At 44.2% G+C, this 20,270-nt stretch overlaps 1 protein-coding gene across 5 annotated transcripts in view; it reads left to right on the top strand.

Annotated features, from left to right (window-relative positions):
- LOC135556146 (DENN domain-containing protein 1B-like) overlaps window positions 1–20,270 on the top strand; it is a 183,880-nt gene that overhangs the window by 47,621 nt on the left and 115,989 nt on the right. For 4 of the 5 annotated variants that reach the window (XM_064989094.1, XM_064989093.1, XM_064989095.1 and 1 more), the window contains one exon: window positions 12,358–12,401. The exons of the other annotated variant lie outside the window; for it this stretch is intronic. In XM_064989094.1, coding sequence (XP_064845166.1) covers window positions 12,358–12,401 — 44 coding nt within the window. The remainder of the gene's footprint in view (window positions 1–12,357; window positions 12,402–20,270) is intronic. 5 annotated transcript variants of the gene reach the window in all.

The following is a 20,270-nucleotide window of genomic DNA, read 5'->3' as shown; positions in this document are numbered from 1 at the left end:
AGAACTTTAACTAAGAAGAACTTTAATTGAGAAGAAGGGGAGGGGTGTGTGGCGAAGAAACAGTTTGTAATAAAACATCTCCCCCTCGATAATCACCAATGCTCGGTGTGAAAGAGGAATGGCCTATAGTCTATGAGTTCCATTCGCTCATTTATTTAGCCGCCAATGGATCGTCACTGTGTATCAATATGTCTATATAACAGAGGATGGTAATCTCACATTAGTTGACTTTTAACTTTTACATTTGAATAATTTTACACTGAACAAAAATATAAATGTAACATGCAACTATTTCAAAGATTTTACTGAGTGAAAGTTCATATAGGAAATCAGTCAATTTAAATACATTCATTAAGCTCTAATCTTTGCATTTCACATGACTGGGAATAAAAAATAAAGTAGAGGCGTGGATCAGAAAACCAGTCAGTATCTGGTGTGACCACCATTTGCCACATGCAGTGTGACACATCTCCTTCGCATAGAGTAGATCAGGCTATTGATTGTGTCCTGTGGAATGTTGTTCCACTCCTCTTCATTGGCTGTGCAAAGTTGTTGGATATTGCTGGGAACTGGAACACGCTGTCGTACACATCAATCCAGAGTATCTCAAACATGCTCAGTGGGTTACATGTCTGGTGAGTATGCAGACCATGTAAGAACTGGGACATTTTCAGCTTCCAGGAATTGTGTACAGATCATTCCAACATGGGGACGTGTATTATCATGCTGAAACATGAGGTGATGACGGCAGATGGATGGCACGATAATGGACCTTAGGATCTTGTCACGGTATCTGCTGCCATTGATAAAATGCAATGTGTTCGTTTCCATAGCTTATGCCTGCCCGCCCATACTATAACCCCAGCATGGGGCACTCTGTTCATAACATTGACATCAGCAAACCACTCGCCCACACAACGCCAGACACGCTGTCTGCTATCTGCCCGGTACAGTTGAAACCGGGATTCATCTGTGAAGAGCACACTTCTCCAGCGTGCCAGTGGCCATCGAAGGTGAGCATTTGCCAACTGAAGTCAGTTGCGACGCCAAAATTGCAATCAGGTCAAGACCCAGGTATGCAGATGAGCTTCACTGAGACGGTTCCTGATAGTTTGTGTAGAAATTCTTCAGTTGTGCTGCAGTTTTATCAGCTTGGATGGACTGCCAAATTTTCTAAAACGACGTTGGAGAGGGGGCTTATGGTAGCGAAATTAACATTTAAATTCTCTGGCAACAGCTCTAGTCAACATTCCTGCAGTCAGCATGCCAATTGCACTCTTCCTCAACTTGAGACATCTGTGGCATTGTGTTGTGTGACAAAATTGCATTTTAGTGGCCTTTTATTGTCCCCAGCACAAGGTGCGCCTGTGTAATGATCATGCTGTTTAACCCCCTAAGGTCGATGACCACGCCCCTGCAGAAATCTAATTAGCAAAATACACGTGTCAAATGAGCCAGTAATACATTATCTGTAACGATGTGACAATGATTTTGAGAAACTTTATTATTGAAATTAAACTGTTCCACAACAATGTGCAAATTAAAATCAGAACTGAAATTCCAATTCTCTTCAAATTAAATATACATATATGAGATTTTTTTGTGTGGGAATTACTGTTTTAAAATATTTGTACTGTCTGTCGATTGTCTTTTCATACACGTAGCACCATGTTTCATTGCTCTTCTATGCACTACTATGATGGAGTTCTTAAAAAAAATAAGATTTTTATTTAAAATACTTTTTTGTTGTTGTTGAAATTATAGGATATTTGCAAGCTTCCCCAAACTTGAAGTCTTTATATGATAATTGCCTCCACATTTCCATGGTCAGTTTTTGCTTATAGGCTACTTTGAAGCAAGGTAAGACATGCTAAATAATATCAAATCTATTTTATTTATATAGCCTTACATCAGCTGATATATCAAAGTGCTGTACAGAAACCCAGCCTAAAACCCCAAACAGCAAGCAATGCAGGTGTAGAAGCACGGTGGCTAGGAAAAACTCCCTAGAAAGGCCAAAACCTAGGAAGAAACCTAGAGAGGAACAAGGCTATGAGGGGTGGCCAGTCCTCTTCTGGCTGTGCCGGTGGAGATTATAACAGAACATGGCCAAGATGTTCAAATGTTCATAAATGACCAGCATGGTCAAATAATAATAATCACAGTAGTTGTCGAGGGTGCAGCAAGTCAGCACCTCAGGAGTAAATGTCAGTTGGCTTTTCATAGCCGATCATTAAGAGGATCTCTATCACTCTTGCTGTTCTAGAGAGTTGAAAACAGCAGGTCTGGGACAGGAAGCACGTGCGGTGAACAGGTCAGGATTCCATAGCCGCAGGCAGAACAGTTGAAACTGGAGCAGCAGCACTGCCAGGTGGACTGGGGACATCAAGGAGTCATCATGCCAGGTCATCCTGAGGCATGGTCCTAGGGCTCTGGTCCTCCGAGAGAGAAAGAGAGAATTAGAGAGAGCATACTTAAATTCACACAGGACACCGGATAAGACAGGAGAAGTACTCCAGATATAACAAACTGACCCGAGCCCCCCGACACAAACTACTGCAGCATAAATACTGGAGGCTGAGACGGGAGGGGTCAGGAGACACTGTGGCCCCATCCGATGATACCCCCGGACAGGGCCAAACAGGAAGGATTTAAATAATAGGAAATAAAACATTCAGGTTTCAAACAATTTAAGTATGTTTTCAAAATGCATACTGCCTCCAGCTGACATTGTAAAGTTGTGGGTGACGCACTGATAGCCTATTGATTGCCCTTAAATGTTTTTTTTAAACACAAGATTGCTTTTAGAATTGTTGCGCTTGGGCTCATAGATTCACGTCTTACTCCAGCAGCAACCAGTTGGGGAGCTACAGGAGAAATCCTGCTGAAAATAGGCTTTATATGCTGTGCCTGTGGGATAGTTGTTGGATAAATAAGATGACTAACGAAAATGCACAGGTCTATTTAATTCAACAAAATTATGCAAATGAACCTATAGACCGATGAGCATGATAGTCAAATGTATTTCCATCAACTGGTATTTCTATCAATGAATAAAAAGCATTATTTTGTAACGTGATTTTCCCCCCCCCTGTCATTTTGGCCGGCAACAGTTTTATTTATTGGCTTTTCATTTTTTTTTGTTTACCCAAAGCCGGCTAACGGAAGCCCTGGTGTGTGCATGTATGATGCGTTTCTTCTTGTAGTTTGTCACCACTCTATTTTTAAACCTGACGCTGCTTGTCACATAGAGACGTGACTGACACTCACACAGTGTCCTAATGAAAAGCTAAAACGTCACAGTTTGTACTGGTGATGATGGAAAATTAGTGCCCAGCTCCCACTGAGTTGCAGTTTACATCGGGTTGGTTCTATAGATGTAAAGGGCTCCAATGGGCTATGGCCCTCTTCCCGCGTTTATGGTTCCGTAACTGACACGCCACTCATTTTAAGCATACACATTTCAAAAACATGCTGTTTATCGTGGTTACAAATGTTGAATAGGTACAAAAATCTCTGGGTTAACCATTAATTCAAAAGATTAGAATTCGCCTAAAATTAACTGTGATATATGAACAACTCAAGGGTACAAGACTGTGTACCTACCAGAGTTGGGGAGGGCAAACAAACTACTCATCAAATACAGCATTGCGGTCTGTATCGTCCAATCAAAGTGCAGATACAAGTCACGACCGACCGGTGGATCAGACTTATAAGTTAATTATGTTTACACTACACACAGCTGGCTAACTTTGAAAACATCAGAAACCATGAGGCCAAAACACCACGTTGGCTAGCTCTATATAGAACAGATAACTAATAATAATTATAAGGACAAATATAAGTCATAACAGGAGCCGTCTAAGGTCTGTCGAACTAGATAACTATTATCTTGATATATATAGAGCTTTGGTTTGTAATTTAACCATTAGACTCTTTCTATTGGTGGTTTTTCATCAGGGTGGGTAGTTGTATAACCTGCACCAATTTCCATGTTTAATTTTAAACAAAGATGTACATTTCCTTATATTTTCCTGGGGCGGCAGGGAGCCAAGTGGTTAGAGCGTTGGGCCAGTAACCGGAAGGTTGCTGGATCAAATCCCTGAGCTGAAAAGGTAAAAATCTGTCTTTTTGCCCCTGAACAAGACAGTTAACCCACTGTTCCCTGGTAGGCCGTCATTGTAAATAAGAATTTCTTCTTAACTGACTTGCCTAGTTAAATAAAGGTTAAATATAAAAAATACAAAAAGCTCTGACTAAAATGGGTGCATTGTTGTGTTGTGTTTCCCAGAGCATGATGCTGCTTTATTTGTTTAAATGTTTTACCTTGTCAGAATTCCGTGCTGAAGATGGCCCATTTCTGGCTGCAGAAACTCAAAGGTTAGTGTAGTTTTCAATGCTTTTTGAAACTGGGAACTAGAGGGAAAAACACCACTTCTTAAGAGGTTGAAACATTCAACCGATGGGCACCAACCGATGGGCATAATAATAATTGTTTTGCAATCTCTACCTTGCACAGTAATGTCGCTATCTCTAATATTTTATATCACCACGGGTTAAGAGGATTGAGAATCCAGTTCCCAAACCACTATTCAACAATCTGGTAAAAGCAGCTGTCGGCTCCACCCACTCCTATAACCCTTTTCTATTTGACACTCATTCATTTTTCACTTAATAGTTAACATCTCTGTTTCCCTCCGCTTGTTGCTTCTATCCTTTCTTTGAAGTGTTGTCAGCTGAGAGAGAAGCCTAATCCTTTCCACCCTTTACCTATTAATCATACGCACACGCGCACACCCCTATCTCCCTTCCACCACTCACCTATTAACCCCCTCTGGCCCCCTTTTCAGCCCCTATCAAAGCGATGCGTATCGACTTTTAAAGACGGGCATCGGTGGGACGTCCAAACATTGATTTGCCACTGACCCTGGCTGCTGGTTGTCTCAGCTGCTGGGGGCTGACTCTGTGTTGCCTTGCTGCACAGCGCATGTCCCAGGTTAGCCACGCTTGAATCCCACAGGGATTAATGGACACACACATACACACACACACACACACTCTGAGCCCCGCACTTTTTACACATGTAGGCCTATATGCTGGAAAACACAAACACGTATGTTGAGGGATCAATGGCCACTCCTGAGCTTGCTGGCACTCCTGTGCCTGCCTTCACTCGGGGTGTAAATAGAGGAATAGTACCCAGTGATGATAGCTGATATCTAGGTGATTTCAATTGTCACCTACAGGAGAAAGAGATAGGGACTATGTGTGTCTGTCACACACTGGAGATGAAATATGCTATAGGTTGTTTTCCCCTTGTCACTCACTGTCAGAGCCAACATGTTCTCACTAATGGAGTGGATATTTGTTTTGGGAGGAAGTGGGGATGTTTTATTTTGGTGTGAATGGAGATGTGTTGTAGGTGGAGTTGTGATGTGTACAGCAGCTTCTGTTAACACATCTTTATGGGGTCTGGCCTAGTTCAGGATATTGATAGGCTTGTTTTGATTACTGTTAGACTTCTGGTTTAGTTGTAGGACAATGACAAAGAGGAACTAGTGAAGTGTGTGTGTCTGTATTCCAGCATACGTTTGTGTGCCCATATTTATTTGTGTGTGTGTGTGTGTGAGCGCTAGGTCTGTTGTGATTAACATTTGTCTTTCTACCTCAGCAGCAGGGGCTTGTGGGTGGGAAGGGGGCAGCGGGGGTCTGCTTTACCCTCCAAACCTTCACCTTAACCCCTTCAGCCCCGCGGGCTCTAACACACGCCTGGCCTGGCTTACTACTACAATACAGCAGCAGGAGGGATGGGGGAAAGGGGGAGAGTCGGGGGATGAGAGGCAGAGCTGTACAGAGAATATTGAGAGACTGGATGAAGGCGAGGGGGGTTAGGGGAAGGTAGAGAGAAGTGAGGGAGAGAGGGAATAGTGTGAGGGAAGGGAGTTAGGGAGAGTTATGGTCAGATGGAGAGAGAGTGGAAAGAGCCCCCCCCCCTTTCTCCCTTCATTCCTTCTCCTCTTTACTCCTCACCCTCAATCTCCCTCTCTTTCTCTCTGTCTGGCAGTGGTTCCCATCCTCTCACCCATAAAATCAGCATAAAATTGCCCTAACTCTGGCGGCTCAGGAGGGGGGTGGGGGGGGGATTGTATGTATTTGTGATGGAGTGTTTTATGTATTTGTGATGGAGGGGGAGGGATGGTGGGTGTATATTTTGGGATGGAGTTCCCTAGGGGAGCAGAAAGTGTCTTTGTCAGGGCCTTTTCAGAGGAGGCCCGTGAAATCACGCAACAGGATTATGGAAGGCATCTTTGATTCTGTCTACTCGCTCCTGTTGTCCTTTTCAGTGGGAAATATGGGGGTCTGTTTATTATGTGTCTATGTGTCCTTGGAAGATTATTGTTTAGTGTTCCAAACTTAAACTATTGATGCATACATGACTGCTGTTGAAGTTCTAAATCCAAAAACAGAGTTTTCTTAGCCATTTGAACCAGTTTCCCGGACCCATATTAAAGTTGCAATCTGCAGTTCCTCCATCCATTTTTGGACTTCTGAATTAATTAAATGTTCCCATTGATTCTTGAATAATGTAACTAATAAAAGCCTCATGAGCTAAGTTCAATTGTCGTACCCAATCAGAACCCAAAATATACACTTATTTCATGCCAATGTTGGTAAACAAACACTATATAGCCTCAAAACATGGTTCAAACTATAATTTTGATATCATGGATGGCCAGTCATTGTATCCATAGCTCTGTCTATGAATTTGAGAGTGGTTACATTTCTCCAGCCCTATCCCTCAGCTTTTCACCTAAACATTGGTGGGGATATTGAATTGTTATTGTTTTAACTGCTGATTGCCGATTTAAGTCAATTTCTGGGCTAAAAAAACAGTTCTTAGTCTGTTGCTGTGGTCTGGAGCCCTAACATTGTGGTGAACTATGTTTACCAGATGCCCCTCTGATAGTGACACTACGGCTGTGAGCTCTTCCTCATGTAGACTTTGTGCGAGACCTGGGGAGCGTTCAGCAGGACGCAATGTTTTGGATTGTTCATATAGAAATTGGTTTTGTAGAACAAGCATGCCTCCATGACATGAAGAATAAGGAATTTAGTCGGCTCTATTCGTGCTATTTCTATCTGCAATGTTCGACAACATTTGGCTATTGAACTAGCCCTGGTGATATAAAAAGTATTTGTTTGTGTTTTCAATGCTTTCGAAGAGCTTGAGATGGCTAAACGAGCATTGTGGGGTGGGTTTTAAACTTTTGGAATGATTCCTTTGTCATGATCTCTGCCATGATGTAGTCTAGACCTGTCTGCAGGTACATACTGTATGTGTTGTAACACTGTAGGCCTAATTACTGCACCTACTAGTACAGAGAGAGTCGCCTCACTTCTAGTCCTTAAGAAATTATGCAGTATTTAGGTTTTTGTGTATTATTTCTTACATTGTTAGCCCAGAAAATCTCAAGTGTTATTACATACACCCGGGAAGAACTATTGGATATCAGAGCGACGTCAACTTATCAACATTACGACCAGGAATACGACTTCCCGAAGTGGAACCTTTGTTCGCACCACCATCCAGGGCATTTGATCTGATTCCAGAGGCCAACCCAAAACAAAGTCGCCGTAGAAGAGGTAGACAGAGCGGCCTCCAGGTCAGACTCCGGATGCGTGCACACCACCCACCACTTCTGAGTATATTACTCTCCAATGTCCAGTCTCTAGATAACAAGGTAGACAAAATTAGTGCAAGGGTTTCTTTCCATAGAGACATCGGGGATTATAACATACTCTGTTTTACAGAAACATAGCTCTCGGGATGTGTTGTCGGAGTCGGTACAGCCCTGGGATTCTTTATGCGTCGCGACGACAGAAATAAACATTTCTCTGGGAAGAAGGGCAGGAGTGTATGCTTCATGGTTAATCACTCAGTGTAATTGTAACAACATACAGGCACTCAAGTCCTTTTCTTCACCTGACCTAGAATTTCTCACAAACAAATGCTGACCTATTATCGCCGAAGAGAATTCTCGTCAGTTATTGTCACAGCCATGTATATCCGCCCTCAATCCGATACCACGACGGCCCTCAAGGAACTTCACTGGACTCTATGCAAACTGGAAACCATATATCCTGAGGCTGCATTTATTGTAGCTGGGGATTTTAACAAAGCAAATTTGAGAACAAGGCTACCTAAATTCTATCAGCATATTAATTGTAGCACTTGTGTGGGCAATATACTGGATAACTGCTAATCTTACTTGCGCGGTGCATACAAGGCCCTCCCTTTGGCAAATCTGACCACAACTCCATTTTGCTCCTCCCGTCCTATAGGCAGAAACTCAAACAGGATGGAGCCGTGAACCACGAGAACCATTCAACGCTAGTCTGACCCATCGGAATCCATGCTTCAGATTTTGTTTTGATCACGCGGACTGGGACATGTTCCGGGCAGCCTCAGAGAATAATATTGATGTATACGCTGAGTTGGTGAGTGAGTTTATAAGGAAATGCATTGGAGATGTTGTACCAACTGTGACTCTTAAAAGCTACACGAACTAGAAACCGTGGATAGATGGTGGCATTCGCGCAAAATTGAAAGCGCAAAATTTGGCCGAATATAAACAGTGAAGTTATTCCTTCCGCAAGGCAATCAAACAAGCAAAATGTCAGTATAGGGATAAAGAGGAGTCACAATTCAACAGCTCAGACACGAGACATTTGTGGCAGGGTCTACAGGCAATCACGGACTACAAAAAGAGAACCAGCCACGTCACTGACACCGACGTCTTGCTTCCAGACAAACGAAACACCTTCGCTATCAAGGACTGTGGGCTCTCCTTCTCTGTGGTCGATGTGAGTAAGACATTTAAATGCGTTAACCCTCGCAAGGCTGCTGGCCCAGACGGCATCCCTACCGTGTCAAACCAGCTGGCGGCTGTGTTTAAGGACATATTCAATCTCTCCCTATCCCAGTCTGCTGTCCCCACATGTTTCAAGATTGCCACCATTGTTCCTGTACCCAAGAAGGCAAAGGTAACTGAACTAAATGACTATCGCCCCTTGCAGTCACTTCTGTCATCATGAAGTGCTTTGAGAGACTAGTCAAGGATTATATAACCTCCAACTTACCTTCCACCTTAGACCCACTTCAATTTGCATACCGCCCCAATAGCTCCACAGAGGATGCATTTGCCATCACACTGCACACTGCCCTATCCCAACTGGACAAGAGGAATACCTATGTAAGAATGCTGTTCATTGATTACAGCTCAGCATTCAACACCATAGTACCCTCCAAGCTCATCAATAAGCTTGATGCCCTGGGTCTCAACACTCCCTGTGCAATTGGGTCCCCCAGGTGGCGAAGGTTGGAAACAACAGCTCCACTTTGCTGAAACTCAACACTGGGACCCCACAAGGGTGCGTGCTAAGCCCCCTCCTGTACTCCCTGTTCACCAATATCTGCGTGGCCATGCACACTTTCAACTCAATCATCAAGTTTGCAGACGACGCTCCCGTGTGGTGTTAGGAAAACAACATCTCACTCAACGTCAACAAAACAAAGAAGAGGAATGTGGACTTCAGGAAACAGTAGAGGGAAACGACAGGACCTCAGGAGGCTGAAGAAATGTGACTTTTACAGATGTACAATTGAGACCGCCTGGTATGGAAACTGCACCGCCCACAACCACAAGGCTCTCCAGAAGGTGGTCCGGTGTGCACAACGCATCACCGGGGGGCAAACTACCTGCCCTCCAGGACACCTACAGCACCCGATGTCACAGGAAGGCCAAAAAGATAATCAAGGACAACAACCACCCGAGCCACTGCCTGTTCACCCCGCTACCAACCAGAAGGCGAGGTCAGTATAGGTGCATCAAAGCTGGGAACGAGAGACTGAAAAACAGCTTCTATCTCAAGGCCATCAGACTGTTAAACAGCAATCGCTAACACAGAGAGGCTGCTGCCTACATACAGACTTGAAATCATTATCCACTTTAATAAATGTATCACTAGTCACTTTAATAATGCCACTTGAGTAATGCAAGTCATGTAAACATTATTAATCTCATATGTACATACTGTATTTTATACCATCTATTGCATCTTGCATGTGCCGCTCGGTCATCGCTCATCCATATATTTATCTGTGTATATTCTTATTCCATCCCTTTACTTAGATTTGTTTGTATTAGGTAGTTGTGGAATTTTTAGATTACTGTTAGATATTACAGCACTGTCGGAACTAGAAGCACAAGCATTTCGCCACACTCGCAATAACATCTGCTAACCATGTGTATTTGACCAATCCAATTTGTTTTGACATATTGTTGCATAGGATTACATTGTAATTGCTGTTAATGGAGATGATGTTCAGAAATAGCCCCAATACAATACAAATACAACCAGAAGCCCTTTGCACCAACATAATTCACAATGTTCATCTCGCTCTCCATCTATGGCAAGCACAGGGGTCTTATAGATATATATATATATATATATAAGATATGTGTATAGATATAGATCACATTGTAGGATCTTAAATGAATTTGGAAAATAAGTATTTGGTCAATAACAAAAGTTTATCTCAATACTTTGTTATATACCCTTTGTTGGCAATGACAGAGGTCAAACGTTTTCTGTAAGTCTTCACAAGGTTTTCACACACTGTTGCTGGTATTTTGGCCCATTCCTCCATGCAGATCTCCTATAGAGCAGTGATGTTTTGGGACTGATGCTGGGCAACACGGACTTTCAACTCCCTCCAAAGATTTTCTATGGGGTTGAGATCTGGAGACTGGCTAGGCCACTCCAGGACCTTGAAATGCTTCTTACAAAGCCACTCCTTCGTTGCCCGGGTGGTGTGTTTGGGATCATTGTCATGCTGAAAGACCCAGCCACATTTCATCTTCAATGCCCTTGCTGATGGAAGGAGGTTTTCACTCAAAATCTCACAATACATGGCCCCATTCATTCTTTCCTTTACACAGATCAGTCGTCCTGGACCCTTTGCAGAAAAACAGCCCCAAAGCATGATGTTTCCACCCCCATGCTTCACAGTAGGTATGGTGTTCTTTGGATGTAACTCAGCATTCTTTGTCCTCCAAACACGACGAGTTTAGTTTTTACCAAAAAGTTATATTTTGGTTTCATCTGACCATATGACACTCTCTCATTCTTCTTCTGGATCATCCAAATGCTCTCTAGCAAACTTCAGACGGGCCTGGACATGTACTGGCTTAAGCAGGGGGACACATCTGGCACTGCAGGATTTGAGTCCCTGGCGGCGTAGTGTGTTACTGATGGTAGGCTTTGTTACTTTGGTCCCAGCTCTCTGCAGGTCATTCACTCGGTCCCCCCGTGTGGTTCTGGGATTTTTGCTCACGGTTCTTGTGATAATTTTGACCCCACGGGGTGAGATCTTGCGTGGAGCCCCAGATCGAGGGAGATTATCAGTGGTCTTGTATGTCTTCCATTTCCTAATTATTGCTCCCACAGTTGATTTCTTCAAACCAAGATGCTTACCTATTGCAGATTCAGTCTTCCCAGCCTGGTGCAGGTCTACAATTTTGTTTCTGGTGTCCTTTGACAGCTCTTTGGTCTTGGCCATAGTGGAGTTTGGAGTGTGACTGTTTGAGGTTGTGGACAGGTGTCTTTTATACTGATAACAAGTTCAAACAGGTGCCATTAATACAGGTAGCGAGTGGAGGACAGAGGAGCCTCTTTAAAGAAGAAGTTACAGGTCTGTGAGAGCCAGAAATCTTGCTTGTTTGTAGGTGACCAAATACTTATTTTCCACCATAATTTGCAAATAAAGTCATAAAAAATCCTACAATGTGATTTTCTGGATTTTTTTCTCATTTTGTCTGTCATAGTTGAAATGTACCTATGTTGAAAATTTCATGCCTCTCTCATCTTTTTAAGTGGGATAACTTGCACAATTGGTGGCTGACTAAATCATTTTTTGCCCCACTGTGTATATATATATATATGTATATGTGTGTGTGTGTGTGTGTGTGGGTAATATATATTTTTATTTTTATTGTGTATTATATGTGCAGGTCTGATTTCCACGCGTCCAAACAGGGATGATGTGGTGTATAATATCACATCATATCTACATGAAGGAGAGGCATTAGCATATTGGAGACACACATCCTCCATCTCTCCACGGTGCTTGCTAGCTGGTGCTACTGTATGTGTGTATTGTTGGTGTGTGTCTGTGCCGACTGGCGGCAGCCACCCTTGCCTCCACCCCCTCATTAATATGTATATGTTCTGAGGCAGCGCTGCGAAGGCTGTGTTTCTCACCGCTGATTAATGCTGTCTGTCAATTACCTCCAGATCCTGCCGTGCTGTGGAGCTTCCCCCAGGACTACACAGACCAGGTTGGAGACACACACACACACACACACACACACACACACACACACACACACACACACACACACACACACACACACACACACACACACACACGCCTCCTTCTCTATCCCGCTCTCCTCTCACTCGCTTTCTCTCATGGTGATACCCCTTCTCCCTCAACCTCTCTCTCTCACTCCCTGCCTCCCTCCTTTCCGTACTCAACCTGCCATCTAGTGCTACCCCCACCCCCCACCACCACCGGCTGTTGCTGATAATGAAGGCAGTGAGCAGGTCTTCAATAACGGACGAATCAGTAATTATCGCGCAACCATGACAGGAATGCGCACCTCTGTTTCCTCGCTCTCTCTGTCTTCCTTTCTGTCTCCTTTTAACCGTATTTCTGTTTTCTGTTCTTTCTTCCCCTCTTTTCTGTCTCTCTGTCCCATTCACTCTCTCGGTCTCATGTCTAACCAACCCCCAAAACACCACTAGGGTCTAAAGAGACCTTAAAGCCTTCCTCCCAGGGCCTAAACCGCCACTTATTTCAAATCCTGTCATTTGACAACATCCACCATGAGAGGGTGAAGCTGGCGATTCATTTATGCAGGGTGGAAAAGGAAACGGATACGGCTCTGTTGCATTACAAACCTGTTCTGAGACAGGTGTCGTACTGAGGGTTATTTTTGCTCAATGTTATTTAGCACGGTTGACCATGACGTACCAGTGATTCGACTGAAGTGTCGTACTGCTATTAGTTTCCCTGTTAGTCGTCGCTCCCTGCCTTTTCATTACCATTGAATGAAAGAGCACTACATCCAAATGGTGTCTTGTTCTTTGTCTCTGACTTAGATTTTCCCAGAATGACAGTGTAGCACCACAGTCCCAGCTAATAATAAGGATCATACATTAGAAGACAGTGCTAAAATGTGCATTTGTCGAAGATAACTAATTATTCACGGCTGTCTAAGTAAATGACAAAAAAAATGGCAATACTGGTTGTCGTTTTGGTAGTGATCTTTGACTCTACAAGATGCGTGTGTGTGTGAGCTGTGGGTCTAACACTGCCATATTGTGGTCCTAAAAGCACGGCATGAGCGGGAGGCTAGAGGGATGCGGCGGAGGTATGGACCATATTGTGGTGTGACCAGGCCAGTGTGTTGAAAGGTGTTGGAACACACGCAGGTCTTAGAGCAGAGCAGTGGGCAGACTGCAGCTGATCACAGGAAGAGAGAGAAACTAGAATTGAAGAGTAGAGGGAGAGATGAATATGCGTAGGCTAACTGTGTGTGTGTGTGTGTGTACGTACCACAGCAGAGAAGAAACGGCTTTGAAGAATCAACGGGTTGTAGAGACGCTCCCGGCTCTGTCTGTCTGCGGCTCTGTGTGTGTGTGTGTGTGTGTGTGTGTGTGTGTGTGTGTGTGTGTGTGTGTGTGTGTGTGTGTGTGTGTGTGTCACAATGCGATATTATCACGATACTTCGGTGCCGATACGATATGCATTGCAGTTATATACTGTGATTTTTACAGCGATTCGAGGTTCCAAACCTATTGCTCGCCATATGTTTGCTGCAGAAAGACAAGAGGGAGCCATGAGATAACGAGTTTCAGTCAGAGAAATAAAAGCGCTGAAAACAAATTGGCTCCCTATTTAAAAAGAAGCTCGAGAACAAGCTATGAAGGAAAATATTGAAGTTTTGGTGCAGCTCCAGGCAAATAGTGCAAATCACGAGCATTTGATTTCAGTAACAAAAGTGTTAGTTTCCCCCCTCTCACTCTCTCTTGCCATCTCTGTTCCTCTCTGTTGTTGACCAGCTTGTGCGTGTGGATAAGATGGCTAGTGTAGCTATTGCGTGGCGTGACTGTGTGCAGACGGCATGGCCTTTCTTCCGTCGGCAGCCAGAAAGGCCTGTATACTATTCACACAGCTCATTACCAGGAATTGGGCTCCTTTTGCTCTTTGTGGCTCCACGCTGCGGCCGTGAGGAGAGGAGCTGCAGTCAGTCAATCAGTCAGTCATTCCTCTTTTCTCTAGGAGAGTAGCAGCATATGGCTGCAGATGCTAACAGTCTCCGCAGGCCTCCTTTTGTTTGGCCTGGTATTGTTGCCCGGCGTAATGACAGTTGTAGGATCGGGGTGGAGGGGTTAGTCTACCCCTGGGGAGGGTGGGGAGGCAGGCAGGCAGGCAGGCAGGCAGGCAGACAGACAGACAGGAGTGTGGATTATGGAAATATGAATGGATTTTTTTCTGTTCTGTGGTTGAATAGAGGCTCAAAGGAGAGCAGGCTGCAGGCTGGCACGCCAGGGCGGATAAATATGAAGTGAGAAACGCTCTCTCCATCTCTCACTCTCTCCATGTTTCTTTCGCTCTTTTTTTTCTTTCCCTCCTGCTCCCTCAACCCCTGAGACTCTTGATGTCCTGGTCATCTACAGCTGCCATGTGGAGAGGAATAGAGAAGGGGAAAGAGAGAGATGGCTAAAGCATATATTTGAATCGTAAGAAGGATAAAAAATAAAAAAAGACAGATGGAAAGTTTCCTCTCAGATCTCCTCCCAAAGTTCTTAAAAAATAGGAGACACACATACACACACAGTCTTGTATGACTAACCTTGTGGGGGGACACAATTCAGTCCCTTTCAAAATAATATTTTACATGACCCAAAAACCTAACCCTAACTCCTAACCTTAACCCTAAAACTAACCTTAACCCCAAACCCCCTACAAATAGCATTTGACCCCAATTGATCATCATTTTGTTCATTTACTGTTCTTGTGGGGACTTCTGGTCCACACACACACACACACATACACACACACACACACACACTGGTCTCTGTTTCTCTGTCTCTGTTTCTCTCTCTCTGTTTCTCTCTCTCTGTTTTGCACACACACAGGGATGATATTCTCCAAACTTATCAGGGCACTGAGTCCTGCTGATAGCCTCTCTGTGTGTCTCTCCCTCTCTGTCTTTTCTCCCATTTCTTCTCAGTGGCAGCTGTGGCAGGAAATTACAAATGACACCTAAACAGCAGTTTTCTGCATGTGTTATTACATTAGTCCCAGATAAATGCAGTAAAACGTTTACAGTACTGGATACTGCTACTATAGAGTAAATCTGTACCACGGCTACATATTCAACAATCCAATTGTGTGTTTTTACCCTAACACCTGTTTGGTATGTGTTTAGAAGCAGAGAGAGACAAAGGCAGACAGCGAGAGAGGCAGAGAGACTCAGAGAGGCAGATAGATGGAGGCAGAGCGAGAGACCAATAGGCAGACCAACAGACAGTGTGGTCTCAGTCAGTAGAGAAATGGAAAGAGCCAGTGTTGTTGTCCCAGGGGTCTCCTCTCTCAGAGCAGATATTAGTCTATCTCTGACACCATGGCGCATCAGAGCATCCACACTGACACCATATGATTGGTGGACCCATCCCTGGGCCGGGGAGGGTGAGCATCAGAGGGGAGAGTGATGGGGTAACATGGGGAAGGAGGAAGAGAAACGCAGGGGCAGGGGGTAGACTGACAGTTGGGCGTAGGCGTGGGAGGCAGGGGAGAGGGGGAGGCATATGGAGTGATGGGGTGAGAATAGGGGCCTTGCCAGCGCTACGGTTGCTGCTGTTATGACGGCCGTTTTTGTAGGGCTGTAACGGGGTGATGAGCAGTGAGAGATGAGGAAAGAGGAGGTGTGTGTGTGTGTTTATGTCTTCACTTCTGCGTCTGTGTGTGTCGAGGGGTCTCGTCTTTCCCCTTCACTGCACCCTGACAGCAGTGTCAGACAAGGCCCTATAATGTGTGTGTGTGTGTGTTTATCTGTCTCTAGCCCCTCAATGCCCGCTCTCTGGGGTGTTGTGGGGCACTACCTAATGGAAAGACTCGCCCCGCTGAGCTGGCCTTTATACAGGCACTCCTCTGGACATCTAACTGATGGCCTTTGTTGCTCATGGGTCCTGATTACACTGACCCCTGGGCCGCTTCTTAGGAGAGGTAGAGGGGAGGAGAGAGCAGGGGCGGAGTGGGAGATGAGGGGAGAGAAGTGAAGAGAATAAAGTAAAGTGCAGGAGAGGAGAGAACTGCGTCGAGGAAAGGAAAGAGGAGCGGAGGGTGTGTTTTTGGCAGTCGTGGAAAGGGATAGGGCACTACAGGTATATCTTGGCAACCTAGTCCTCTACCAGATTATGTTCTAAAAACGGGGAGGTGTTCTGGTAAGGAACTCTGATGTTCCGCAAACAGAACAGAGATTGTGAAACAAGGTAGACCTTTTGGTCACATGGTGTCTCATAGTTTCTTCCACCTTATAGTCTATAGCCTGTTTCACTATGGCTATATCATTGCTACACTACCTGTGTTTTCTACAAGCACATGGAGTAGTCAGCCAAATAGAAAAAGTAGCCAGCCAGGCTCCCCCAGGCTTTCCCCCCTGAGTTAAGACATTTTTGCAGAACAAGCTCAATTTTGGTGGCCTCTGGTAAATTCTAATGCCTCTATTTCATCTGAAACACGCAGTGAAATGAATGAAAACTTTTAGTTTACCTCCCAGTTGTGGTATCGTGTTTACAGTTTAAGTGACTGAAAATGAATGAATTCAGACTATAATGGACAGATTGCCACCATTTTGCAAGCTCTGACCCATTATTGCTTTTTTGTGATTATTTTGTTGTTTATTTGTACTTTATTTTCACAAAATGTATCCACTATTATTTCTTACAATCAACAAAAACTTTGAACATCAGATCGGCAGTTACTTATCCAAATTCTGGCTTCAATTTTGACTCATCTGCCCTGGGCTCTGTCTGTAATTCCGACCCAATTTTTGGGCTACCCAATAGAAAATGCCGGCGGTACAGAGGCAAGAACAGGGTATCCTGGTGAGATTAAGACAAAGGAAACACCCGGCTACCCTTCCCTCCATTCTACTGGTCAATGTACAGTCACTTGATAATAAGATGGCTGTCCTCCGATCACGGATTCGCTACCAAGGGGACTCTCGAATGCCCAACTTACATCAACACGTCTCCAACTCCACTAGGGGCGATAAAGCCCGAGAAGACTATTATTCTACCCGCAAGCACACAAGGCCCTCCCTCGTCCGCCATTCACTAAATCAGATGACGACTCTGTACTCCTGCTTCCTGATTTCATGCAGAAACTCAAACAGGGAGTACCTGTGACTCGCTGACTCGCTCCGTCACCAGAATCAGAGATTATCCTACAAGACTGCTTTAGCACTGGTTGGAATATGTTTCGAGACTCCGTTGATTAACATTGACGAGCTAACCACCTCGGTGACTGGCTTCATTAGCAAATGTATTGGCGATGTTCGCTGCTTTCCCAATAAAATACCCCTGGATTAACACGGAGATTGGTGCTAAAGGATAGGGTTAACGCACATAGAGCTATCGTAGACAACCCTGAGGCTATGGCCGAGGACCGGAATATGTACAAGTCCCACTATGACCCCCGCAGAGTCATCAATTGAGCAAAAGGACAATATAGGAATAAGGTGGAATCATATTACACCGGCTCCCACACCTGCTGCATGTGGCAGGGGCTACAGTCCATTACAGATTACAAAGACCCAACCGTTTTCAGCCCAACGATGCCTCTACCAGACAAACTCAATGCATTTTATTTATGACAACAACAACATTGTGCCGGGTGTGAGGGCCGTCACCGAACTAGAAGATTGGGTGATCTCAGTTTCCGAGGCCAATGTGAGAAAGGTCTTTTACTGCGGTCGGGTCCCGGCGGTATTCCAGGGCGCATTCTTAGAGCATGTGAAGAACATCTGGCTGGCATCCACACTCACAGTAATTTCCACCTCTCTTTGTCCCAGTTTGTAATCCCCACATGTTTTAAGATGACCACCATCATTCCTGTCCCTAAGAACCCTAATCATGAAGTGCTTTGAGAAGCTGGTTATGGCATACATTAACTCCACCATCTCAGACATGCTAGACCCACTCCAATTTGCTTACCGCCCCCAACAGATCCATAGATTATGCAATCTCAATTTTTCTCCACCCTGCCCTCACCCACCCACCTTAGTCCCCTCCTGTACTTCCTGTTCAACCACAACGGGGCTGTATTGGAGCGGGTCGAGAGCTTCAAATTCCTTGGTGTCCAAATCCCTAAAGACTTAAAATGGTCCAAACACGGGTACAGTCGTGAAGAAGGCACGACAGTGCCTCCTTCCCCTCAGGAGGTTTAGAGAGTTTGGCATGTGCCCTCAAATCCTCAAAGATCTATAGCTATTCCATTGAGAGCATCTTGACTGGTGTAACAACACCTGCACAGGATTGGTACATTCGAACATCACACCTGGGGGACGGGTACAGGATGGCAGCAACAACTGCCCAAGGCGGCACAATCCATCAGTGCTCAGACTGTCCGCAATGGACTGAGAAAGGCTGGACTGAGGGCTTGTTGGCCAGGTTGTAAGGCAGGTCCTCACCAGACATCAACGGCAACCATGTTGTCTATGGGCACAAACCCACCGTCACTTTAAAACGTTACTATCTGACAAGTCTTGATGGACTTCATAACGTAAATACAAACTAGATTTTTAGTTTACTTGTCCCGATGCGATACCATGAGTATATAATTATGTTGTATGATTTTTGAATGGCAAGGATATGAAATCTACATTACTCAGTCAGTTTGACACCTTTTGTAAACTAGTTGAGCTTGCTGTTCATTAACCTCTTGAACCTCTGGGGGCAGTATTTCATTTTTGGATGAAAAACGTTCCCGTTTTAAACAAGATATTTTGTCATGAAAAGATGCTCGACTATGCATATAATTGACAGCTTTGGAAAGAAAACACTGACGTTTCCAAAACTGCAAAGATATTGTCTGTGAGTGCCCCAGAACTAATGCTACAGGCGAAACCAAGATGAAATTTCATACAGGAAGTGAGCCAGATTTTGGAGGCGCTGTGTTCCAATGTCTCCTTATATGGCTGTGAATGCGCAAGGAATGAGCCTACACTTTCTGTCGTTTCCCCAAGGTGTTTGCAGCATTTTGACGTATTTGTAGGCATATCATTGAAAATTGACCATAAGAGATTACATTTACCAGGTGTCCGCTCGGTGTCCTCCGTCGAAACTATTGTGTAATCTTCAGGTGCATGCACGTTTCCATTTGATTCAGAGGAGAAAGTCAACTGCCCCGAATGATATGTGAAAAACACCTTGAGGATTGATTCTAAACAACGTTTGCCATGTTTCTGTCGATATTATGGAGTTAATTTGGAAAAAAGTTTGCGTTGTAATGACTGAATTTTCTGGGTTTTTTATTAGCCAAACGTGATGAACAAAATGGAGCGATTTCCCCTACACAAATAATCTTTTGGGAAAAACTGAACATTTGCTATCTAACTGAGAGTCTCCTCATTGAAATCAACCGAAGTTCTTCAAAGGTAAATGATTTTATTTGAATGCTTTTCTTGTTTTTGTAAAAATGTTGCCTGCTGAATGCTAGGCTTAATGCTATGCTAGCTATCAATACTCTTACACAAATGCTTGTGTAGCTATGGTTGAAAAGCATTTTTTGAAAATCTGAGATGACAGTGTTGTTAACAAAAGGCTACGCTTGTGAGCCAATATATTTATTTCATTTAATTTGCGATTTTCATGAATAGTTAATGTTGCGTTATGGTAATGAGCTTGAGGCTATAATTACGCCCCCGGATACGGGATTGCTCGTCACAACAGGTTAAAGCACATGAATTTGCCCCTCCTTGGCTGCATATAAAACACGCAAGATTCCAATGTTAACTTTTTTCGATGACACGTGCATCTCCAAGCTTACTGGCTAACAATCTATGGGTCTGAACATCATTTCTTCTGGCCCAGACATGGTGTAGTTCAGTTCTTAACTTCTTGCGTCGAGCAAT

This window comes from Oncorhynchus masou, chromosome 15, assembly GCF_036934945.1.
Source record: "Oncorhynchus masou masou isolate Uvic2021 chromosome 15, UVic_Omas_1.1, whole genome shotgun sequence".
Lineage (NCBI taxonomy): Eukaryota > Metazoa > Chordata > Actinopteri > Salmoniformes > Salmonidae > Oncorhynchus > Oncorhynchus masou.
The sequence above is the reverse complement of the archived record's forward strand: the minus strand, read 5'-3'. Positions and strand labels throughout refer to the sequence as shown.